The sequence below is a fragment of the Pelmatolapia mariae genome, linkage group LG20, assembly GCF_036321145.2.
Source record: "Pelmatolapia mariae isolate MD_Pm_ZW linkage group LG20, Pm_UMD_F_2, whole genome shotgun sequence".
Taxonomy (NCBI): domain Eukaryota; kingdom Metazoa; phylum Chordata; class Actinopteri; order Cichliformes; family Cichlidae; genus Pelmatolapia; species Pelmatolapia mariae.
The window spans coordinates 9,922,264-9,948,223 of NC_086244.1; the positions used below are offsets into that span (position 1 = coordinate 9,922,264).

At 39.8% G+C, this 25,960-nt stretch overlaps 2 protein-coding genes across 2 annotated transcripts; both read left to right on the forward strand.

Annotated features, from left to right (window-relative positions):
* The first annotated feature begins 6,220 nt into the window (after positions 1 to 6,220).
* Positions 6,221 to 11,665, forward strand: LOC134618431 (zinc finger protein 271-like). The gene is made up of 3 exons (XM_063463816.1): positions 6,221 to 6,389; positions 7,329 to 7,592; positions 9,816 to 11,665. The coding sequence occupies exons 1-3, from the start codon at positions 6,221 to 6,223 to the stop codon at positions 11,663 to 11,665; spliced, it is 2,283 nt and encodes a 760-aa protein (XP_063319886.1).
* A 7,005-nt stretch (positions 11,666 to 18,670) lies between these two features.
* Positions 18,671 to 25,308, forward strand: LOC134618432 (PAN2-PAN3 deadenylation complex catalytic subunit PAN2-like). Its single transcript, XM_063463817.1, has 23 exons — positions 18,671 to 18,805; positions 19,044 to 19,391; positions 19,489 to 19,658; positions 19,747 to 19,864; positions 19,986 to 20,063; positions 20,141 to 20,396; positions 20,538 to 20,826; positions 21,026 to 21,122; positions 21,255 to 21,365; positions 21,495 to 21,614; positions 21,713 to 21,841; positions 21,967 to 22,166; positions 22,292 to 22,434; positions 22,603 to 22,709; positions 22,806 to 22,904; positions 23,006 to 23,134; positions 23,400 to 23,537; positions 23,620 to 23,679; positions 23,770 to 24,018; positions 24,163 to 24,306; positions 24,405 to 24,584; positions 24,700 to 24,793; positions 25,124 to 25,308. Exons 1-23 carry the CDS (start codon positions 18,671 to 18,673, stop codon positions 25,306 to 25,308), a joined length of 3,579 nt encoding a protein of 1,192 aa, XP_063319887.1.
* Positions 25,309 to 25,960: the final 652 nt, after the last annotated feature.

A 25,960-nucleotide genomic window follows, 5' to 3' on the forward strand; every position in this document is an offset into this window, starting at 1 on the left:
TAGTCACTCATAACTTTGCAAACTACTTTACAAAATATTAATGAGGTCATTTACAGTGACCACAGTGCACACGTCTGCTGTTGCTCACAGTGGTCCAAGTGTCTGCTCAGGGAGTTTGTGTGTTCGCTCAGACACATGAAAAATTAGAGGGAACATTGCTGGGGTACCACATCTGCTTCAGTTTTCCAACAACAGCGTGGTGACCGTCTATTAACAGCATCCCCGCCATCTCCACACCTCCTCTCTGGTACAGAGGAGGATGATGACTGCTCAGCAGAAACCAGATGATGCACATGTATTAGTCTTGAAGAAAAGTAACTACAAGTAAGGTAGCTAAATAGAGCTAATGTTATAATTAATAATAATAACAATAAAACCTTGCATACTTTGAGGATAAAAGTTATTTTATAAATGTAGAAAGGCAGAACTTTAATGAATAATAATGAAGCTTGTTGAACTGAGTAAAAAGAAACCAACTGATAATTCAAAAGTCTTTTTGACAATCAAAAACAATAATAATTTTAAATTATAATATAATAAAAAAAATAATTAACACAAAGATGAAACTTAGCTTTAGCAACGTTGCCATTTTTTTAAAATTTAAATACAAAGTGAATTACTCTTGTTTAGAGGCTCTAGACGAACTTGGTCCTACACCCAGGCCATTTTATCCTTCTATAAAGCTTCCGGAAATTTTTCTCTGTCTTTGAGTTTTGTTGGACATGTTTTCTTTCAATTTAGAATAAGACAAAATATTTCTTAATCGCGACATTTTTGCTCCTTCATACCAACTCGGGTGTTTTTTCCCCCTTCTTCTTCGGTGCTCAACGGCAGCTGGCATCCTTTTCGGCACATTACTGCACTATCACTTTGAGGTCACTCAGTACTGTCGCCCTTCCTGTGCCACTGTCCTCCCACTTCACTGTACTTTCGACATTATGTACTCGAGCCAGCCGCCGTAATTTCCACCACCTTTAGAGTTACCTACCGTGTATGGCAATGGGAACGATTTATTCTTACAAACTTCTTAAAGTATGTTTAAAAAGAACAAAGAAAACAAAATGAATGCATATGAAATATAAAATACTAAAACAAATATAACAAACGAGAGTAGATATACTAAAGGATACTAAGGATATACTTGTCCTTAATTTAAATATTTAAGAAAAATTGTGTATGTTTCTGTTCTGTGTCCTGTGTCCTGTTTGTTTGTATATGTGTCTTTTTGGCTGCTGTTACAACCAAATTTCCCCTTGTGGGACAATTAAAGGATTATTCTATTCTATTCTAAACCTGTAGGCATTAATTATTCCATGCGTGTAGTTATTCGTGACTGCGCTACACACTGAAAGCAAACTACTGACAAGCGTCATAATTCGGTTAGAAGAAACTTTAAAGTTTCATAACTGCATACCTGTGTCCAATGGCGTAGATTTGGTTTTGGCATTGGTGGGGACGGTTGTTTCAACCACCGAACCCTGCCCTGTTTCTTTTTTTTTTTTTCCTTTTTGTCTTTGCTTCTTGATAAAAAAAAGGAGAAATATACTTGCCTACATATGCTATTCTATATGCTTTTAAACCATTTAAAATTACAATTCATAGTTTTATATGTGAATTATATAATGTTAAATTACTATTAAAGAAATGACTGACTAAGTATTTTAGACTTTAGTTTGCTTCAGCCATATTCCATATAAATCAGGTATCATACAAAAATAAAAATAGCTTCAAATACAGTCAAGACAATAAAAGAATATGACTTTAAGGACTTAAATGGGGGACGGAGAGATTTCGCAGCTCTTTCCTCCCCACTGCTGTCAGACTCCACAACAAAGACTTTTGCAGCTGATCAAACACACACAAACCCACACATGTGCAATAAGACTAAGTGCAATACTCTTTTCTGACAAAGTTGTATTTTTACTCAGTTGTATATAGCATTTGTATTCTATTTTTATCCTATTGTATATAACACAACTGACTGCACTAGGACATATTGCCACCTGACAAAATAACACATTGATTCGTGCCATATAAAAAGTGAGACATGTCAATTCAGATTCTTTGTCAAATATACACTAATGAATCAATTTACATCAGCAGCTTAACAATTGTCATGATAATAAATACTAGTTAATCTATAGCACCAAATCATCAGTCAGTCACCTGTGACCTTGCCTCTTCACCTCTGTCCAAGCTACAACATGGCAGAGCTGCCTCTGTCACCTGATGAATAACAGTGAGACATTCCAAATATATGCAGTCACACATGTGCTTCAAATACAGTAATGAACCACCAAGTCATCATCCAATTTCACCTGTGATCTTGTATCACCCTATGAATATGTCAGTGCCACTAGGATGAAATTATTGTGTCACCAACATTTTAACGTTAGACATATAATTTCAACAGCCTCTGTAAACTAATATCCTGGCTTGCTCGAGGCTGCCGTTTTTTCTGACACTTTCAATCAAAATTAGAAATGCTGCTCTGAGACTGAGATAACTAACAGTGCTGCCTGTTGTGCAGTTAGTTTCCAAAACACGTTATTCATGGTTACATACAATTTTAGACTGATGTGGGCCAAAGCCTAGCATAGCCTGTAACGTTATTGTGACGGACACATTTTATGAGTGAACTTGACTTTAAGTGACTTACAGGTTTCTTTGATAAATACTTCCTTATGTCCAGGTTCTTCCTTTTTGCTGCCGTCCTCCTCCTTGCAGGTCCTCGCAGCGCAGGCTTGCCGCTGCTAAAACTAAACAGAGCTCCCTGAAAGGCACAGCCAATCACATTGGCCATATTTGTCACATGACGTAGGACTCCAGTAGAGAACGTAATTTAACTCTTTGTGCACTGCTGGGTGAATGAGACGTTGACAGATCGTTTTTTCTTTCTATCGGGTTTGTTTTTCTTTACTCGAAAATCAAATTATTGGTGGGGACAATTCAATAATCGCTGGATATTAGTGGGGACGTGTCCCTTCTGTCCATGCCAAATCTACGCCCTTGCCTGTGTCTAATAGCAAATGCATAAATGTTTTTTTTTCACTATCAGTTGCACGGAAGTAGCTGTCAACGTACGTAATCTGGGCGCTGCAGCTTTATAAGCAGCTGCGCGCGCTCACGGCAATCACTTTCTGGCAGACAATCACTTTGTCTGCCAGAAGTTCTCATTCCCACCGCTTCACACTCGGCTGCGAACCGTTCGAGTGCGAGCCGGAGGCCATCACCCGATGAAGCCAAAGAACCACATCATCTGCGAAAAGCATAGATGAGATTTTGAGACCACCCAAGTGAAAGTCTTCCGCCACTTGGCTACGCCTAGACATTCTGTCCATAAAAATTACGAACAGCATCGGTGACAAAGGGCAGCCCTGCTTAATGATATACAGCAGGAGAATGCATGGAGCACCTGTAATAAATACTGTATCAATAACAAGGATAATAAAGTGTATTTCTTAACCTTTCAGTTTGTGGGTAATGTCGCATATTTTTTGTACGGACCTGTTTACACTGTCTCTATAAGTTTTGAAAACCAAAAACAAACAAACAAACAAACAAAGGCGTCTGTTTAGTCACTTGGCCACACAACAACAACTCACAGCAGAGCAGGAGTGGAGGGGGAGGGGCGCGATTGGCCGGTTAGGCTGTGACTGGACAGCAGGCGGGAAAGTGATGTGACGGAAGTGAAATGAGAACAGTAGATGGCGGGAGAGATGATGTAGAGGTGAAATAAGATAACGGGAGGAGGGATTTCAAGTGATCATAAAATCCAGAATGGCTGTCGTTTGGTGAGTGGAACCAGATTCAGCAACAACACCAATAAATAAGCATGTAGGGAGATTAAGAGTGCTATCTGAGCCGGTTCTAGACGAGGGGGCAGACAGAAATGTAAAGGGGGCACATGATGGCAACAGAGGCGGGAAAGGAATGGGGTAGGTGGTGGTGGGGTGCTCTGGATTACAGTTTTTGTCATGTAAATGGATTACACTTTGTCAGGATCTACCCTAACCTCTGACCAACTTGGGTGGTCCAACTGAAGGCTAAGCTTATGCTGGTGTAGCTCTTAGGGTCACTGAGGCACGCAAACCCTGACTGAGCGATTTCTGGAAAAATTAAAACACACAACTCTGCTATCACTTGCGACATAAATTAAGAGAGAAAACTAAATAGCAGTGATGTTTGTAGGGTTACTGAAGTTGGGCTAGCTGGTATATAATGATGTGCTACGTGGTGGCTAGCTGCACAGCTATGGTTAGCATAATATAAACAGTGAAGCTGGAAGATGAATGCTAACTGTTTTTCACTTGATAAGAGTTAATGTGAGGATTCCCGATGGTTAGGGACAAATGTAATCACATGGCAGGATGCTGTAAAGGGACCAAACTTCAGTTAGCAGAACAACAATGGGCTGGGCTGCAGTTACATCGTAAGATTTTAAAAACTGAGCTTTAAAATGAATGGTGGTAATGAAACCGAGAGAGGCCGACAGTGATCACTGACTGTTTTTAGGTGCTTGTTCAGATTAAATAAAACAAAATACAAAGGATTAAAACATGTTAAACGCACAACAGCCTTAATAAATGCAGAGTAGCTTATATCAAATATGACATTAACACAATGCCAATATTAACAAAACTAATAAGGGTAGGCCAAGTGTTACGACCTGGCTTGGGGTCGTGGGAGGTAACATAAACGAGCCCATCACAAGGGAGGTCAATATAAGAAAAGGGTTTATTACAAACACACAGAACTGAAAACTGTTAGTGTAGCTCACAGCGAATCACTAGGCAATTAAACAACACAAAACAACTCTCACACGTTCAAATACAAATGAAAACTAGCCACTCAGGTAGAAACACATCTCAAGGCTACTCAGGCAGAATTCCAACGCTTAACCCGAGTAAGGCAAGGCGGGGTCAAAGACAGAGGCAAGTGGGACAACCTGCACGCTCAGTCCAAAAACATAGTCTCCCCCTGAGTGAAGGATCCTCAGGCTTTTGTTGCCACAGTGAACACAGTTAGTCGCTTCATTGGTCCCCGGATCACCACAAATCCCTAGGCAATCAATGGTCTATGAGGACTGGCACATTAAAATGTACATGCAGGTGGGCGGGCACGAGTCCCCAGCCAGCCAATCATCTGTGAGTCCTGGCACGCTTGGATTTCTTTACAGGATGGCCAGCCACTTCCTCCAAGGCCAGGGGCCTTAATACCAAGTTATTTTAAAAAAAGAAAAAAGAAAAAAAAAAGTAAATTCAGCAAAGCTTGAAAAATAAAACTGAAAACTAGAATAAAAAATAAAATCAAATATCCATCAAGATCTTTACAACCAACAACATAAAATTTATCTTAATTGGATAGCCTAATTCAAATAAATAACCCCTAAAGCCCTGCCTAATGAGAAACCTGAAGCAGGGTCATTTGCATACTAACAGTGATTGGATGTTTAGCTCGGGGGAGGGTCACTGCTGTGTGAGCCTGCGCACAAACAGAGAGCGGAGGGAAAGAGCGAGGGAAAGAGCGAACGAGAGGTGAAACCTATAATCTCATGTGTGCCTTTTCCAGTGGATTTTTCAACTACTGTAGTAAATCTTGTCCATGTTCAGTTTGTGGGTAATCTATTAATTTCTTTCTCAACTTCTAAAAGAAAACAGATTAACCTGATTTTTAGATACTAACAGTCTCTTCTCTGGGGATCAGAATGGGTTTCATAAAGAAAGGGATGATGGATAGTTTATTATTTTTGGAATCAGAAATCAGGAAAGCTCAAACAAATAAGGAAATGATGAAAGCTGCCTTCTTTAATACAGGCATACAACGTGTTATGGAAAACATTAAACCCAGAAATCTAGGCGTAAATGGAAAATTGTACTATTGAATTATAAGACTGATGAAAGAATATAATTATACTTGTCTTCCCTGCTATTCTCCTGTTCACACTCCAGTCCAGAAGGTGGGATAAATGCATCGGTAAGCTGATATGTCAAACGCCATCAAGCCCCAAAGAAGAAGGGAGTAGGACAGCACTACTGTGGTAGAGGAGCAGTGTGTATGCAGACATAGCTGCTGCTGATGAAGCGGACTGAACTTAGAGAAGAGACAGAAGCTAAAGTATTGATCCCTTCAAGTTAGTGTGGATCTGATACCATTATCAACATCTGTGTCACTTCTATTGATGCTTGTATCGATCCGCCCAGCCTCAGTTGAAGCAGCAATGGGTTCAGTACAGTATCTGAGAGAGTTCATCAAGGACAGACTAACTGCTGTTTGTGAAGAAATCTTCTCAGAGGTTCAAAAAACCATCATCCAGTATGAGGAGGAGATCAACCGTCTACACAGACAGGATATCAACCGGAAACCTGACAGAAACTCACACATCATAGGTATGGACATGTTTTTAACAATGTGCTGTTGAAGTTCAGATTCTTCAGTGTGATTAGCTTTACTAGAATATGTTAAACTGGGTATCCTTCTCTCACCCCAACCGGTCGCAGCAGATGGCCCCGCCCCTCCCTGAGTCTGGTTTTGCCGGAGGTTTCTTCCTGTTAAAAGGGAGTTTTTTCTTCCCACTGTCGCCAAAGTGCTCACTCATAGGGGGTCATGTGATTGTTGGATTTTTCTCTGTATTTGTTATTGTAGAATCTACTGTACAATATAAAGCGCCTTGAGGCGACTGTTGTTGTGATTTGGCGCTATATAAACAAATAAATTGAATTTATCAGTGCTGTAGTTCAGTGTTCAGTGATGGACTATGTTGAACTGGTGCAGGTCAACATAGTCAAATGTAGGTTTTAATGTAGGTTTTAATACATTTTAATTCATTTATTTATTAAACTTTTTTCTCTAACAGATTCCAATGTTGAGTACATCAGGCATTAGTGTTTTAGATCATCTGTAAACACTGAGACTGTGCAGTAAAGATATAGTTAGATGTCAGCGGAATACACATTTAACAAGTTGTTAACAGCCTTCTCTGAAGTTGAAGTGAAACTTCATTTTAAAAATGATTTTACACACTGATGTTTTCATGGTGGTCACATTGCATTTTAGTTTGGTGAACCTTGTGTCTTTGCTCACAGTGAGGATCCTTGCTGTGAATGTGCACAACTATTTCCCTGAGCTTTTGTGTGTGTGCGTGTGCGTGTGTGTGTGTGTGTGTGTGTGTGGCTCATGATGGGTCATATGATAGGCTTATCACCATTTCTTGGGTTTTGATTAATGCTTTTAAAAATATTAGTTTTTATATCACTAAATATCAAAAATATATAGTTTTTGTATCACACATTAGTGATTATTGTTCTTGTGTTTCTTTATTCCTCAAGACCTCCCACAACAACATGACTGTAAGGAAGAGGAGGATCTGGATGAGCAGCAGGTCTGTAACCAGGAGAGGAACTCCAGTCTGGACCAAGAGGACCCAGACACTCCACAGATTAAAGAGGAACAGGAGGAACTCGGTGGCAGTCAGAAGGGAGAGCAGCTTGGACTGAAGCAGGAGGCTGAAGGCATTATTGTCTGGACTGATAAAAAGCAGCTCAGACTGCTGGAGACCATCTGGAAACCTGTGATAAAGTTACACAGAATAGGTATGTAAAACTGTGTTGATTTAATAAAAGTGAATATGACTCACAGGCAGCACAGTGGACCAGTGGTTAGCACTGTTGCCTCACAGCAACAAGGTCCTGAGTAGGGATGGGTACCAGTATCCGGTGCCATCATGGCACCGGTTCTGACATAAACGGTAGTAACCAGACCGAAAAGCAGCACACATTTCGGTGCTTTTTTTTTTCCTGAGATGTCATAGACTTTGGATTCTAGCCAATCATTTTACCTTTGCAAGCGTAGTAGGCGGACCCAGGTACGTACGTTCTTTTAGAGCAGAGCTACAGATTAAAAATGCCCAAGGCGAAGCGGTCAAAGTCTGGCTGTACTTCACAGCAAAAGATGCAAACTCAGCAGCCTGCAACAAGTGCTTTAAGCTGATACTGACATACTGTCAAAGGAGGTAACACCTAAAATCCGATGAAACACCTGGCAACGCTTAGCATTTTTTTAAAAGCCGAGAAATGCGCCGTATTTGATAGCTTGCTGTGAGACATCACACCGTGCACATCTACTGCGGGTGTGGTGCCTGTTATCGGACCCGGAGTTAGCAACATCCCCCAAAAACCCGAAGAGGAGAGTCCTGGCCCCTAGCCCTGCCAGTGTAGCAGAAATGATGATGGATGATGATGGCAGCAGCAGCCGTTCTTCTCTGCGTGAGTAGCTTAATGTTGTTCGTGTGTAGTTTACGTTAAGCAGGCTAACCACGTTATAAGGTGAACTAGCAAACACCATCGTAGTTACATGCGGCTGTCTTCTTGTTTGATGGCAGATACTCCCTTCACCCTGGCCAAAAAGGCTAAAATGACCAAAGAAAAAGTGGAAAACAGTTAAACATGAGAGGTTTTTGGACAAAGTTTGTGTTTTTTCCATTGTTTAAGCACTGCTTCCAGCCAAGAGTGATACTATATATGCCCTCTAGCTGCGGAAAAGGCTAACATTGTTATCTTTTTACAAAAAAACAGCTAAACATGAGAGGTTTTTGGACAAAATTTGTGTTTTTTCCATTCTTTAAGCACTGCTTCCAGCCAAGAGTGATACTATATATGCCCTCTAGCTGCAGAAAAGGCTAACATTGTTATCTTTTTACAAAAAAACAGCTGAACATGAGAGGTTTTTGGACCAATTGTGTGTTCTCCATTCTTTAAGCACCGGTTCGAGCACCGGTTCGAGCACCGTTTAAGCACCGGTACCGTTTCAAAAGTACCGGTTTGGTACTGGTATCGGATAAAACCTAAACGATACCCATCCCTAGTCCTGAGTTTGACTACCAAGTGGCCAGGCATTTCTGTGTGGAGTTTGCATGTTCTCCCCTTGTTCACTCTCCAGAGACATACAGACAGCTGGGTTAGGTTAGTTGGTGATTTTAAATTGCTCATAGGTGTGAATGTGAGTGTGAATAGTTGTCTGTGTTTCTGTGTTGACCCTCCGACAGACGGGTGAACTGTCCGAGAATTGAAGGTCAAAAAGTAATAAGCAACATGAATTAATCTCTTCAGCCTGATTTTCTGTTTTTTACTTAAACACATTTCCACCATTAACTTGTGCAAAACGGTGAAAATTAGTGCGTAAAAATTCACCAGAATGAAAGACGTGGAACATCTGAGTTTCAAATTTCCACTCACTGCTCAGACAAAATCTACACAGAGACACAAAGTCAACAACACAAGTTTCATTTTGTTCTGTTATCAGTTTAAGTTAAAGAATTATGTTTCCTCTGCAGCATGGAAATGGTAAAATTGAACAGTTTACAGGTCTGGGTAATATGAATAAATATTTCTATTCTGTTTTGGAAAATATGGAATTCAGAGTTTCTAAAGTTAAATTTGTTAGACAAGAAGAGCGTTTTCATGGCATTTCAAGCACAGCCAAAATGTTTACTACTGTGTAAGAGAGCTCTTCCCCAGCATGCCTTCTTGTAACTGTAGCCAATTCAGACATCCACATTCATTTAACAAAAAACAACAACATCTATTTATTTTATATATCACAGACGTAAGAAGCTGAACTTTGAACTTTGCTAATAAGAGTGTCAGAACTAAACATTTGCATCAGTGCCCAAATAGTTTGTCACGTTTGTACACTTTAATTTCAGTGGTATATGTGAGCAACAGGCTCACTATGTGGAGACCTGCAAATGGTTCAGACCAGTAAATATTTTCTCAAATGTTTGTTTTGCTATAATTTTTTCCCCTTTGTGCATTCAGATGTCCTACAGCAGCATGCTGTTGAGGAAGAGGAGGTTCTTACAGACCAGCACGTCTTTAACCAGGAGAGGAACTCCAGCCTGGACCAGGAAAACCCAAAGTCTCCACAGATTAAAGAGGAACAGGAGGAACTCTGCAGCAGTCAGAAGGGAGAGCAGCTTGGACTGAAGCAGGAGGCTGATAACTTCATGGTGACACCCGCTTATGAGGAAAGTGCCTACAGTAAACCAGAACCAAACAGTGAGCAGCTCCTGTCTCACAGCTCTCCTGAAACAGAGACCCGAGATAATGAAGAAAGTCAGCATGTGGACTCAGGAACTACTAGAAATACAGAGCTGAATAAGAGACGTCACAGTCAGAGAGTAGACAATCCTCCTGTGTCATCGAGTAAAAGTAGAACGGACACAAAGAACAAGTCTGTACAATATGAGGTGTGTGGAAAGACTTTACAGGATAAATACAATATGATTACACATCTAAGAGGTCACACAGGTGAAAAGCTGTATTCCTGTAGCACCTGTAGGAAAAGATTTGCTGACTTATCAACATTCAAAAAACACAAGGGAATTCACAAAGGTGAGAAGCCATATTCTTGTGACACCTGTGGGAAAACATTTGCTACTTCATCAGAGGTCAAAAAACACAAGGGAATTCACACAGGTGAGAAGCCGTACCCTTGTAGCACCTGTGGGAAAAGATTCATTGAAAAAGAACATTTGAAATGTCATTCAAGAGTTCACACGGGTGAGAAACCGTATCCTTGTAGCACCTGTGGGAAAAGTTTTGCTCAATTATCAACATTCAAAAAACACACGAGAATTCACACAGGTGAAAAACCGTATTCTTGTAGCACCTGTGAGAAAAGATTTGCAACCTCATCAGCATTGAAAACACACACGAGAATTCACACAGGCGAAAAGACGTACTATTGTAGCACCTGTGGGAAAAGATTCATTAAAAAAGAAGACTTGAAACGTCATTTAAGAGTTCACACGGGTGAGAAACCGTATTCTTGTAGCACCTGTGGGAAAAGTTTTGCTCAATTATCAACATTCAAAACACACAGGAGAATTCACACAGATGAGAAGCCGTACCCTTGTAGCACCTGTGGGAAAAGATTCATTGAAAAAGAACATTTGAAATGTCACATAAGAGTTCACACGGGTGAGAAACCGTATTCTTGTAGCACCTGTGGGAAAAGTTTTGCTCAATTATCAACATTAAAAATACACAGGAAAATTCACACAGGTGAGAAGCCGTACCCTTGTAGCACTTGTGGGAAAAGATTCATTCAAAAAGAACATTTGAAATGTCATTTAAGAGTTCACACGGGTGAGAAACCGTATCCTTGTAGCACCTGTGGGAAAAGTTTTGCTCAATTATCAACATTCAAAAAACACACGAGAATTCACACAGATGAAAAACCGTATTCTTGTAGCATCTGTGAGAAAAGATTTGCAACCTCATCAGCATTGAAAACACACACGAGAATTCACACAGGCGAAAAGACGTACTATTGTAGCACCTGTGGGAAAAGATTCATTAAAAAAGAAGACTTGAAACGTCATTTAAGAGTTCACACGGGTGAGAAGCCGTACCCTTGTAGCACTTGTGGGAAAAGATTCATTCAAAAAGAACATTTGAAATGTCATTTAAGAGTTCACACGGGTGAGAAACCGTATCCTTGTAGCACCTGTGGGAAAAGTTTTGCTCAATTATCAACATTCAAAAAACACACGAGAACTCACACAGGTGCAAAACCGCATTCTTGTAGCACCTGTGAGAAAAGATTTGCAACCTCATCAGCATTGAAAACACACACGAGAATTCACACTGGTGAAAAACCATAGTCTTGTAGCACCTGTGGGAAAAGATTTGTCGAGAGGAACAAATTGAAGAAGCACATGAGAATTCATATTGTTTAAAATGTTAATACTTATAAAACATGGGACCGCTGTGAGTCATCGCTGAACACCTGAGTGAAAAGATGGTCCATATTCAATCAGTATTTTTCTATCCAGAGCAGTAAAGAACTCTCAGCATTGTTTTTTCAGTTTATTACGTTATTCTATTAATTGTTTCAGGGAAACTCTGATCTTACATTTCACGAAAGTTAGAGTTCTTCATTCTCCTGTTCTGTTGGTTCATTGTTTAGCTCTGTTCATTAGTATTGCTTTATACACTATAATGGCGCAAATGGACCAAAAACCAGTCCAAATCTTCTGGTTAATAGTTTTAATCCTTTGGTCAAGTGAGTTTTTGCCACAATAAAAATGAACAAAAATGAGTAACAGTCAAGAATTGTGTTTATTCTTGTAAGGGAGCAAAAGTATTAAATACAAAGTTTCATGCTTGAAGGGGGAAGTCCCCAGTACATTTTGTCAGTCCCACCCTTTTTTTGCCTTCAAACTGTCACATAATAGCGCTTTTCCTTCTAGGGGCTTCTCACAAGGACAGTTATGAGTGTGTGCACTATAATGAGCAGATAAAATATTTTTGAAATCTGGGCGTATTTCCAGGCACTAAGTGTATTCTTGACTATCATACAGCTCACACAATTAGAACATTGCATAACATATTTTTTTCCCATCAGTTTTCAAATCCAAAAAATACATTGTAGCTGCAGTGATTCCTTAATTAGTCAATGATTAGAGTTCAATTCAGCTGGGAAATATTAACTGCTGTTTTTGAGAAGTAGTGTTTTTAACACAGGAAACATAAAAAGAAAATATGGGACAGAAAAGATGGATGTTCAGCTTTAGAGCTTTTCTGCTCAAAAATGTCCTCCTGTTGGAGCAGTTTAACTGCAGCAAACCAAAGGTGAACACGGTGCACACGGGCAGAAAATAGATTTGTTTGTTAAAGTCACAACCTTTGGTTTAAAGTTCACTAGGAAACTGAAGTTCCTGCTTTATTGGAAACCACAGTATATATTAACCACAACCAAGTACTTTATTGACAGATATGACAGTGAACAGTGAGAAAATATACATAACACTGTTTTGTTATATTTTTGCATGTATCAGAGACCTGATTAAATACTGCATAGGTTACTATCAGTATAAAGATTTCAATGTGTTGGTGACTGCATAAAACACAAGTTAGCATCAGAGAATAAAAGGATATAGTTTAGCTAGCAATCATTTTTGCAAGCCAGAATTTTATAGTTAGCTAATTTAGTTGGCCAATTTACCAGCCAGACAAGCCCTGGGAGTTTTTGTGTTTCGATAACATTAGCAAGAAAGGCAGCAGCTCAGTGCTGGTTTTGATCGCCAAAACCAAATGAAGGTTCCTCCATTATTCAAATTCCTATTGATGCTAAATAGAGTTGACCCTGATGGATAAATTCCATGACTGTTCCCTTTCATGATTGAGTGATACTGGTTTTTGGTGTCTTCTCCCTGTCGTATGATGCAGGTAGAGCTGTACATTTTAGTTAGAACATGGTTTATCATCTTTAGGTTGAAACTAACTTGCTAAATTCATGTGAACTTCTAACTCCACTGAACTTGGTGAAGTCCTTATTGTAACACCTCTGAGAACAGCTGCACATTGAAAGACCATTTTTAACTCTCAGAGGTGCCTCAGTTGGTTTGACTGTGGGGACTGAAGGAGCATCTGGATCTGGAAACTTCTAACAACATCAAACAAACAACTTCAGACAGGACCACAAATCTTTCAGCCAGGTATTGCCCCTTGGAGAGCATAAGAAAGAATGCAGCTGTAAGACACTTCTGTGTCAGCTTCACTATTAAAATCCTAAAACACATCCATCTTTAATACGATCTATTATTGTTACCGATATAATGTCTGAAGCAAGAAAATCACTTATATTTTAAATGAAGCAAATGTGAAAATCAACCATAAATTAAATTATATAATAAAACAGTATCTAAAAAGATCTTCTTGCATTATGTTAATAATCAAGATCAGCGCCTCTTAAAACTTAGAAAGAAAAATTTAAGACCAAACCACATCAACACAGACAAATTCAGCATTTATTCTGATCTCAGTGCAGCTCCTACAAGCAAATATAAAGTTTTCAATCCAGCTGCTGATTAAAGTGAATAAAACTTGTCATAATAAAACTTGTTGCAAAGCACTTGACAGCAGTCAGACACTTTTCTTTTTCCCTGCCATGTTTTCTTTACAGCCCAGGTTTTACCGCTCAGGAAAAATAACTCTAAGGGGACAACATGTTTATCCAGTGTGTTGACTGTTTTCCTGAAGCCTTTGTTACTCAGTGAGAAGTCAAGACTAGGGTTATTTTTTAAGCTCATTTAAAAAACCTGCTGTACAGGCTATAAAAAATGTACATTTATGATCACTATATCAACAAACATGCACAGAAATACACAATAAAAACATAACACTCAATAAAACATCAAATAAAACAGCTGAAACAGCTAAAGCTGAAAGCCAGTCAGAATAAACTGATTTCTAAAAGAGTCTTAAAATGATCAGACCGCTCTTATGTTAATCGGGGAGGTTATCCTAAAGATTAGTGGCGGCCACCAAAAAGACTCTGCCACCATGTTCACTAGATACTAGACATATTTCTTTGGCTGAATGTCATTGTACTGCTGATTTTATTGCGCCTTAGTGAGCTGGATGTTTCACAGATGTGCTGAACAGGCTCACTTTGACTTAAGCTACCACTGTACTGATTCTTTGGTAAGTGTTGTGTTTCCAGGTGCTGAATTGTACTATATGCTGTTCAGCCAACAGAAATCTGAATTTAATTAAAAATACACTTAATGACAAGAGATACTTGACTGTTGATTTGGTTTACCATTAATAATCCTGGAAGTTAGACGACCTCTGGAAGGTGGACTAGCTTTAGATGAAAACCATTCTCAGGTCTCTCCACTTATGCTTATTTTTAACAGTGGACGTCTTTCAGGATCTCTCTCCACCAACCAACATGGAATCTACTGCCTTTATCAGATGCTGCTCTCCACATAGTTTCATTTACCTTTCATATTAAAAGTGACCACTCCATGAGAACTATGAAATACTCTTCAGCGTGTAACACAAATTTCACTTTTGAATTGACAATGTGTAGTTTCATAAGCATTATATGTCTAAATGATGTAACACAGATACTCATTTTTTCTTGAGCCACAAGCATGTCTGCAAGAAAAATGTCATCTTCCCTTTCTCTCGCTGAGCAGGCATTTCAACTCTACTAAAAGAATATGTAAAGGCATACCACCAGCGGACCTGATCAAAACCAGGTTTAACCAAGTGGAACACAAAATAAATCTTCAGAAGTTTTCATATTTAATGTGAAACTTCTGAAGATAAATTAGGAAGATAAATGAAAAAGACCAAACAACAGATGCAGGGCAGGCAAAGGCATTTCCATGCTCACGAACAAGAGAGTGTAAGGTGAAGATAAGGGTTATTTGAAATCAGCAAGGCTTCCAGAAGAGCTTGTGAAAGAGAGACTGAGAGAGAAAGAAAGGAGAATCATTTCTGATCATTCCACAGGCCTCAACATCCAGGGAGAAACCCACGACAGCACGGAGGACTCATGCACGGCCCTGAAGCTTTACAGGAAGTACCTGGAGCTGTATCAGGAAGGAGGGAATCATTACGTGATGAAGGTGCTCTACGAAGTCTGCGACAAAGGCTTCCAGCTGAAATGGAAAGTCCCGGATTCAGACATGAGATAGTCTGTCTGAGTGGACTGAATGCACTCTCCTTCCATCCACAGGTGCTGCTGTGCTTCCCTCTGTGATGGGACTGTGAGCAACACCATGACCTGAAGATGCTCGGGCTGCTTATTCTGTATCATATTTTATAGTTATTTGCTTGGAGTCAGTGACTCAGTTGTTTTTATCATATCTAAATGTAAGCTTTTTATATCAGAGAGGTTTACGGGGGGGGGGGGGGGGGGGGGGGGGGGTGATCATTCAAAATGTGAATTTGAAGCATATTTGTTTAAAAAAGGACAAAAGACAAAATTGTTGCATGTAAATGACGGCATTCTGAGCACTGTAAAATGTTTGTTGTTTGATACCAGGAAGTGGAGAATGTGCATGAATCCATGAAAATCTTGATTAAAACAGATTCCAACCACAATTCAATTTTTTTTCTCTAGTTTCTGTGAAATCTGTTGCACTGTTCATGTTCCAGCTAACTTTTTGTAGCTTTCTTAGAATTCAGATCCATTTTGAATCTTTCAAAAGCTGTTATTTCTCTTCTATAAATGACACATTTAACATGTTTGAAAAAAGTGACCCCAATATTTCACCTTGAGGTCTTTAAAAAGCCCTAACTGGTAAGGACTGTGCTTCAAGTGCAGCATTTACAGCCACCACCTTTGAAAAGTAGTAACTATACTTTAATAGACGTGCTTCATTTAATAAATCTTTAAGTCACATTTGAAAGATGTTTTGATATAATGGTGCCCTCTGCTGGATGATCTGCACACTCTTACCGTTTCCACACAGTTGTTTTTAAAGGTTTATGACATTATTTTCATTGTTTTTCAGCTTGTTTTAAAAAGAGCAGTAGCTTGCTGCATTTAAGGGCGTAACATGTACACCGTGATATCACTTTTGTCGCAGCTCATTTGGGAACCATAAAATGAAATTGTTTGAGCTTCTTGCCTGGTCTTACACACAACTCTACAAGTAAAACCAAACATACAGTTAGTAATGATCCAGGAGATGTGTTAAAAATCTACACAACACAGTGGATTTCAGTGTTCCATGAAAGAATGTGTAAATCTACACAGAGTATAGTAATCCTGTTCAGCTGGATATGAGGAGGTCAGGGATGAATGTGTTGTGTAGTCTCAATAATATTAAAGCAATAGTGTAATCACAATACTGATAACTGGGAGGTTTAAAAATGAGCTATTGCAGTCTCAGAAATATTGTAATATCGAAAATAATACTAAAATAAATTATACAATTTTCATTCAATATGTGGCGAGTAAGACAATGAAGACCTTTGAACCAATTCAAGGCTCCAAAATCAACAAATTCTGTGAGAGAGAGGAAGCATTTTTTCAGGGGTGCCAGAGTATTGTTTAAACTTATTTTGGTAAAAGATTCTCTCTGAAAACAGTGTGACAGTTCAGATAAATCAGAGGATGCTGCAGGAGAATCAACACGGTTTTCTATAAGGATGAGCTCGCCTGTTAGAAATGGTTGGGACCAATGACTGTACAGTCATTGGTTGGGACTGACACCAAAGACACCAACTTAAGTTGCGCGTGTAGCAATGTAACTGCGTGAAAGGTTGAACTGATTGTTAACATTCATCAGATCACAGATCAGGTTCTGTCAAACCAGCAAGTAAAAACATTTTTGAGACACTAGAGGATGTTACCTTTCAGAGGTCCTACAGATGCATTATTTATGGGTCTGAAAGTTTTTCTGAGGGTTTTCTTTTGGGTTGTGCAAACATACTAAATGTAATTGATAAATATAAGTAATTAGCCAGTAAATGACTTGGCAATGTTCATGTAATACAAATATATGTATTTTATTTTTCCTGGATGGCAGCCATTTTTAAAAACAAGATGGCAGCTGCAGTGTAAGTCAGACTGTGAAATAAAAGATCAAAGAAGACTTAAACAGTATTTAAATATTCAGGCTTTTTCAACATTTAGAAAAAATGTGTTTGAAATTCAAACTAATCTGCTGCGCAGCTTCTCTAACTCTGCTGCCACAAGGACAGATACAGGAAGTCTTTCAAACCACATGAAATAAATCTTTTAAGTATTTGTTTTATTTTACTCCAGGAGCAAAAGATGTTTTCCAAAACATGGGACAAACTGTTGTTTAATTTTAGGGTTGGTGTGGTCCTGAGAGTCGTTGAGCTTGTCTTTGTTTTTAGGGTCACAGGTTTCAAGCTGTTAATCAAGGTGTGAATCAAAAGGGTCAAATGAGCCCCTCCTGGTCTCCGACAAGCCTGCCCCATAAAGGACTTGTTCTTTTGTTTCGGCCCAATTCATGTCTGTGGATCTTTTCTTTGTTTGTAACACTAAACATGTTAAAAGCTGAATTAAGGCTACACAGGGTTTATTTCCTCGCCCGATGAGTTAAATTTTTTGCTAAAAAAGTTAAAAAGCTTAAATTTTCATGTTCTGTTGCTGTGACACAGGTGAGTGGGTCAAATATGAAACAGGAAGTTGACCCAGAAAAGCACAGGCTGAGGAAAATGACTTAAGCTTCTTTATTGTAAGATCAGAAACTTGTTATAGCTAGTTTGTTGAATAAACCACTGATGGAAACAGGAACATGATGAAATCAATAAAAGTGCTCATTTTTGTGTTTTTGGATGTTGGTTGTCATTTATTTTATTCACACAAATACAGTTTGGACAAGTGCTAATGGTCCTTTGTTAATTAAAACCAAACAATCACCATTCCAAGGTTAATCAATACACTGAAACAGATAACAGACAATAGCTGAAACTATCTTTAATCAACAGTCAACTATCAGCTTCAATTGAACTGACTTAACCAATGAGGGCATCAAATTTGGATTATATGGTTTCAGCTAGGGCTAAACCAAAAGTTGTATTTTTCATTGAGAGGATGAGAAAATAAAGCCTGTAAAGTTTAAAACTTTAATTTTATTTAATCAGTGTTGAACTCTGAGATTAATCCAGTCAATTTTTATTTTAATTGTTACTGAAATGTTGAATTCACCGCTGACGATAATGTTTTTCATTTATATGGATCCATTTCCACAACTTTTTATCACCACTTCAGAACAACAACTACCTGGATACACAGGATCAAGACTGAACTCTGACATTAATCCAGTGAATTTTAACAACAGTCACACTAAAGGACTATTTAATTTATTAAATCATGGTTAGTTTGTTACAATATGTGTAACATAACTGTCGTCCAACATGCAGCAGATTTGTTGGAGAAGCTCAGAAGAATCAAACTCAACATCTGGTGCATCTCGGACACCAAGGAATTTGGTGCTTTTGACGACCTGTTGACGACGGCTGTTAATGTGGGCTTAATGATGACACGATGCCCACGTCTCCCAAAGAATTCACACCTGTATTCATGTAAACTCAGCCACACCCACTTTGATTCAGACCCTGAAACCTGTGAGCCTAACGTTGAATACAGGGACAGTCAACGACTCTTAGGGCCGCCTTGAATCCCAGTGGAGGTTAAATACCTGGCTCTCTCCATCAGACTTTAGATCTGGACTCCAGTTTTCTTCATTTGCTGTTCCTCTGCAGGCTGATTTAGCTGAACTCAAGAAGATTTTTGAAGCTCTCAACACAAGATTAGGTGAATACTGGGCCAGCCATCACAGCACTATGAACTCTCCTCACTGGACTCCTCACTGGTCTCCTCAGTGGACTCCTGGGGGACTGGAGCCCTCCATGAACTCATATCTGAATCCAAACCTCCACCAAGATGTGGGAATGAACACACAGGAGCTGGCTGTGACCGTTCCTAAGCCTGTGCACGTAAGGAAGGGGATGTTTTCTGAGCTGCACAGTAAAGTTTCAGAAGCTGGCATCCCCGTCACTGCAACACATTTTGACCTGCAGCGGGAAATGCTCTGGATGGGAAACTACACAGTAAGAGCCAAAATGATGCTTCGGCAGATTTTGTTTCTTCTACATTCACCTTAAACGTTGCACTCTGTAATATTTTATATTTGTGCTCTTCTCTTAGGGTCATGTAAAATCCTTCCTTGGACCCACGATGGCACGCTACTCTTCTTTCCAAGTGCACGCAACTGATGCCATCAGACACATGCAGAGTTTGGATACAGGCGTGCTGTTCCTTTCTAAATCCAACCTCAGATGTTACACTCGTGGAGGCCTCGTCATGTTTGATTATCGGTAAGTGTTACATTGACTTTTGATGACCTGAAGCTGTGAAATTATTCCTTATGTTATTGAATTAATGGCCATTTTTGGTGCTTTGCAGGATGGAAGAAGGAGCTGATATGCACAGTCTCCTCATGACTGATAACATGCTGCTCATGGGGGGATTACAAAACTATGTGGTTGAAGTTGACTTGAATACACTTCAAGAAACTCAAAAAGTAAGGCACCAGGCTTATGTTTATCAAAATCCACAACTATCTATGCTTACACCACTGGCACATCATACAACTGACTTCACAGCGAGTGTCTGACTGTCTGCTGTCTTGATTGTCCTTCCAGTTCACAGTGGAGGCACCTGGAGTGACAATAATGCGTCAGACCAATCGTTTCTTCTTCTTTGGGCACCCTTCTGGCAAAGTAAGTATCACCTGATTGCATCAGTTTGATGAGGTTTGGTTTATATCTCTCTAACACTGACCCTCTCTTGATAACAGATGACCCTTCGAGACTTACGTACCTTTAGGACGCATGGTTTTGACACATTTCCTGGCGGCCTGTCAGACTTTGATGTTCACGGAAACCTTTTGGCTGTGAGTGGGTTCTCCAGCCGAGGGCTGAATGAACGTTTCGTCATGGTGTATGACCTCCGCATGACGCGAGCTGCAACCCCCCTTTGGATGCATGTGGATCCCGTCTTCGTGCGCTTCATTCCTACCTACACGTCACGGCTTGCAATCATCTCACAGACAGGTATGAAGCTGGCTTCAGGATTCTTTAGTCCAGTTTTCTGTAGCATAGTCTTACTATGTTTGGCCAATAAATGTGACACACAATTTCTTTGTGTGATTTGTGGCTTTGCTGTAACTGCCTGCATTCTGTGTCTTTTTCCAGGTGAGGGTCAGTTCTGTGAGCCCACTGGCCTCGCCAACGTGGCGGATATTTTTCACGTCAACACAAACAGCCAGTTTCTCACAAGTTTTGAGGTCTCATCCAGCAAACGAGCATTAGCCTTTGGAGATTCGGGGGGATGTGTGCGTCTCTGGTCCGATACTCGGGACGTTATGTTTAACGTCTACTCCAGAGAACCCTGCATTGTGGATGCACTGCCTCAGCTGGCCTGGAATCCTAACCTGCAGCCCTGCTCTCCCATCCCCACTGTCCAGGCTACACCCAGCTCAAGGTAACACAATCACTAACGAGACTGAAGAGTTTGCATTAGAGCATTCATAAATATTGTTGTCAGATCCAATAAATGTTTGTAAGATAATGTTGAGTTGATATAAATGGTTTGTTCAATATTTTAAAAGCAGTTCTCAAAATGAGAGTCTCATGTAGTTCCCATTAAAGGTTTCCATCTAAAACATGTTTCTTTTCAACAGATGGGCTCCTGGGATGGAACCAGAAATCCCACAAACTATTGAAACTGTTGGCTTCAACAGTTATGTGGAAAATCCTTACGCCTGCCCCTGTAACCAGGTATGTAAAAAACTTGTTGCTGTTTTAAACTCTCAATATGACAATAATGACAATATTATAACAAATTTTTCAAAAAGTTAAACCCATCTCCACGTGGTGTATTTTAAGTTTTTTCCTGTTTGTTGTTTGTAGATCCCTGCAAATAAGGAAGGGACACCTGGTTATTACAACCACGTCCCTGAATCTCCAACAGAGAGTGATGAAGAGCCGCTCCTTCACACTGTTCCAGAAAAGTACAGAAAGGTTGGACTTGCTATGTTTTACCCTGGTGTTCATAGAGATACAGTTAATTATGATATGTAACAATTTATAGAGTGTTGCTACAGGCTTTGATTTCCAAAACGTGATGAAGATGTGTTTGTTGTGCTTCAGGTGACAATTAAATACTCTAAACGTGGACGGGAAGATTTTGACTTCAAACATTACAACAGGACGTTGTTTGCTGGCCTGGAGCCGCAGATTCCCAACGCCTACTGTAACTGCATGATCCAGGTAAGAAGCTGAAGATTCACAATGTGTTTGGTACGTTTTAGTGATAATATGAGACAATTTATAAAACTTTCTATGTGGCTTTTATGTTTGCATCTTAGGTGTTATACTTCCTGGAGCCAGTTCGCTGCCTTGTTCAGAATCATTTGTGCCACAAGGAGTTTTGTTTGGCTTGTGAACTCGGCTTCCTCTTCCACATGCTGGATTTGTCACAAGGTGATCCCTGTCAGGTAAGTTTCCTCCTTTTTTTAGCCACAAGCAAATTTTCAATCTGTTGGGGATTGCAAGGCTCTTACATTGAAACCTCATTTTGTTGTAACTGCCCAAAGTAACCTCAAATGTCTTCTTCCTTAAGGCCAGCAACTTCCTCAGGGCACTTCGAAACATCCCTGAAGCCAAAGAGATGGGCCTGATCCTCTCAAACTGTGAGGAGACGACAGGAACAGTCGAGCTAGGTCGCTTAATCCAGAGATGGAATCACTTCATCCTCTACCAGCTCTTCCAGGAGACACAGGAGCAGGAGGATCCACAGGCCTACAGGACGACCAGGAGCAGGTAAAACACTTCGTTGTTGACCTGCAGTCTTACTGGACACTGTCCCAGTCTTGTCATTAAGTTTGTTTATAAATGCAGAGTTTTCCTTTGGGTTTCTAAAATTGTGATTTGTGTTTGTGTTGCAGTTCTCTGGGCTCCTCTGGCAACTCTGTCATTACAGAGCTGTTTTGTTCTGAAGTTGAGAACCGCAGCCTGTGTCTCTGTGGCATAGAAACAGTCCACTCCTCCCTCATGTCGCTGTTCAACATGCATTACCCCGACTCTCAAGGTGAGTCTGAGAGCACTGAGAGCATGGATATCTGCACTGTGAATTACTCTGTCTTTGAAGACTGAACTATTAATGATCAGATAATTAATTTAGTTTTTGAATGAGCAGAGGGAAATATCTGCTTGACCTGATGTATACACTGATATTGATTGTACTTTGACACTTCAGGAAAAAGAATAAGGGAGTATGACTTTGCTGAGATCCTGAAGAAAAGCATCTGCCTGCAGCAGAGATCTCACACATGGTGTGGAAACTGTGACAAGTATCAGCCCACAGTGAGTTACAGCTTTCATTCACTCATAATGACAAATCATTTATGGTTGATTGTTACCTGTTGTGCAGGGTAATCATTTCTTTGTGTTACACTGTAGGTGCAGACACGCAACATTCGACGTCTCCCAGATGTTTTGGTCATAAACTGTGAGGTGAACAGCAGCAAAGAGGCCGAATTCTGGAAGGTTCAGGCCGAGGTAAGCGACTGATTCACTTCAAATACAGTTAAAAGAAACAAAGAAACTAATGATTTAGCTGTTCATTATTTACATGATTGTCCATGTTTCTGTTTTTATAGTACACCTTCAACAAATTCATGCAGAAGACAGATCAGGATCAGCATCATGTGTGGATCCCCGCCACTCTCAAGATGTCCCTCAGCAAAAGTCAGAGACTGGAGATCAGCAGCTGGCCTGAGGGCGAGGAGGTGAGGACTTTAGATTTTCAGCTGATCTTTGCACTTGAAGAAATAATTTGAGTAACTTATTATCACCAAGTTAAAATTTGACTTCAAAACAAATCCATATTTCCAGGAGCAATATTAAAACATTATTACGCTAATCTGAAGCATTATAGATATTGAACTATAGGTTGGTTTTAGTGTTTTTATTTCTGTAACACATGAATTTCTCAACTTTTGTGAAATGAAAGTTTATTTTACCTTTTATTTTGCATTTTTTTTCTGTTACTAGTTAAGTGCTGCTGAAGAGGCGGAGGGAGCTTCTCTGTATGACTTGGTGGTCACGGTGCCGCACATCCTGGACGCTGGCACAGGTGGTAATCTGGTCGCACACATCAAAGTGGGTGAGACCTACCATCAAAGAAAAGAGGTGAGTGACACTTAGATAAGAAAAGTTCTGCTGACTACAAAAAGTTTAATTTTTAACATTCAAAATCATTTTATTATTTCAGGGAGTCTCTCGCCAGCAGTGGTACCTCTTCAATGACTTCCTCATTGAGCCGATTGAGAAGGTAAGGATCCTAGATAAGATTCTTGGTTGTTTACTCATGCTAACCTTAATGTGTGCAGTCATTTAAAAATGTTTCTCCTTTTGTTTTCAGACTGAGGCTGCACAGTTTGATGTGAGCTGGAAAGTGCCAGCCATCCTGTGTTACGCCAAGAGAAACTACCACACCAAATACGACCTCCGCAGTGAGTGTCAGCACAATCAGTGTGAAGTCAAATCCGACTTATATCGGACTCAGAAGCAGAGCAAGACAGACGCCACTTTCATCCCACTCACAGTCAGTGAGATGCTGCAGGCTGGTGACCTGGTGGGGCTGGACGCTGAGTTTGTAAAGCTCAGTGAGGTAAGTCTGGCTATGATACCATTATTTATTATAATATAGGATTAAAAACAATTTTAAATATTCCTAGTACATATTTTCAGTAGTTCAGCTAATCTGACTCATGCATTTAAAACAAATTTGACCCCTGAATGTGTGCGTTTGCAGGAGGAAGCAGTGCTGCACAGTGACGGCACCAAATCGACCATTACGCCCAGTCAGATGTCTGTGGCCAGGATCACCTGTGTGAGGGGTCAGGGACCCAACGAGGGGGTCCCCTTCATCGATGACTACATCTCCACTCAGGAGCAGGTGAGAAGCTGCAGAGAGAAAACACCACGATGAACTGAAAGAATGAATATATAATGTTTCAAGGATCCACCCGCTAACTTGTCAATTTGTTCTTTCAGGTGGTCGACTATTTGACAAAATACTCTGGAATCAAACCTGGAGACCTGGATGCCACAGTATCCTCTAAGCACGTGACCACGCTGAAGTCGACCTACCTGAAGCTACGCTTCCTCATCGACGCAGGAGTTCGCTTCGTCGGCCACGGCCTGCAGAATGACTTTCGTGTCATTAATTTAGTGGTACGTTATTTCTCCAGTTTTAAATTTCAAATTAGTTCAAAAAGTTTAAAGATGTGATTTTTTTTTGATGTGCTGTAATTATAATTTTTGTTTTTTTAATTTTCTGTTTCTTAAGGTTCCCAAAGATCAAGTTATCGACACTGTCCACCTCTTCCGATTGCCCTACAAGAGGATGATTTCCCTGAAATTCCTTGCTTGGTATTTTCTTGGTAAGTTAGTAGAAATAAAAAAACAGAATCAAATCCAAATAATCCAAATATGAGTCTGTAATCGAATTAAATCACATTATTACTGTGAAAGGGATTAGGATGTAAATATGCAAACTGGATAATCCGCTCATGTTACCGAAGTCAGTATAGTTCATGATGTTTTAGTTGTCATCAAACCCATCTTGGAATTAAATCTAAACACTAAAGTATTTAGAGGCTTTTTTGAGTTCATGCACTAAAGCGTACGTGTTAAATTCTCATATCCACACTGTAATCTGAAGCTGAACACTTTCATTTTAATCATTCCTGACCTTTTTTTCATGTCCACAGGCCTCAACATCCAGGGAGAAACCCACGACAGCACAGAGGACTCATGCACAGCCCTGAAGCTTTACAGGAAGTACCTGGAGCTGTATCAGGAAGGAGGGAATCATTACGTGATGAAGGTGCTCTACGAAGTCTACGACAAAGGCTTCCAGCTGAACTGGAAAGTCCCGGTTTCAGACATGAGATAGTCCGTCTGAGTGGACTGAATGCACTCTCCTTCCATCCACAGGTGCTGCTGTGCTTCCCTCTGTGATGGGACTGTGAGCAACACCATGACCTGAAGATGCTCGGGCTGCTTATTTTGTATCATATTTTATAGTTATTTGCTTGGAGTCAGTGACTCAGTTGTTTTTATCATATCTAAATGTAAGCTTTTTATATCAGAGAGGTTTACGGGGGGGAAAGTGATCATTTAAAATATGAATTTGAAGCATATTTGTTTAAAAAAAGAAAAAGACAAAATTGTTGCATGTAAATGAAGTCATCCTGAGCACTGTGAAATGTTTGTTTGATCCTATGAAGTGGAGAATGTGCATGAATCCATGAAAATCTTGATTAAAATAGATTGAAACCATAATCCATGGATGTTCAGAGAATCATTTAAATTTAACAATTAATTTAGTTTGTTCTTTTCACCATCCACCTTTGAATCTGTTGCAATGCATATACTATTTCTGGCATTATGCTGTCGTTGCTACTGCAGGGCATTAGGTCTCATTTACTAGTACAATATTTTTATTTCACTTATATTTGCGTGGAAACCTTTAACTTGTTTAAAAAAATCTTAAGTATAGTACACAGGAAATCTGAATAATTTGGAACCAACAGCCATGTGGTCTC

What these genes read in the sequence shown, in the direction of transcription:
- LOC134618431 (XM_063463816.1), top strand. Translation starts at nt 6,221, where the DNA reads ATGGGTTCAGTACAGTATCTGAGAGAGTTCATCAAGGACAGACTAACT. An exon ending in CAGAAACTCACACATCATAG is followed by an intron (nt 6,390 to 7,328) that starts GTATGGACATGT and finishes TTATTCCTCAAG; the next exon opens with ACCTCCCACAACAACATGAC. An exon ending in GATAAAGTTACACAGAATAG is followed by an intron (nt 7,593 to 9,815) that starts GTATGTAAAACT and finishes TTGTGCATTCAG; the next exon opens with ATGTCCTACAGCAGCATGCT.
- LOC134618432 (XM_063463817.1), top strand. Translation starts at nt 18,671, where the DNA reads ATGTGTAACATAACTGTCGTCCAACATGCAGCAGATTTGTTGGAGAAG. An exon ending in TTGGGCACCCTTCTGGCAAA is followed by an intron (nt 20,064 to 20,140) that starts GTAAGTATCACC and finishes TCTTGATAACAG; the next exon opens with ATGACCCTTCGAGACTTACG. An exon ending in TTCGTGTCATTAATTTAGTG is followed by an intron (nt 24,585 to 24,699) that starts GTACGTTATTTC and finishes CTGTTTCTTAAG; the next exon opens with GTTCCCAAAGATCAAGTTAT.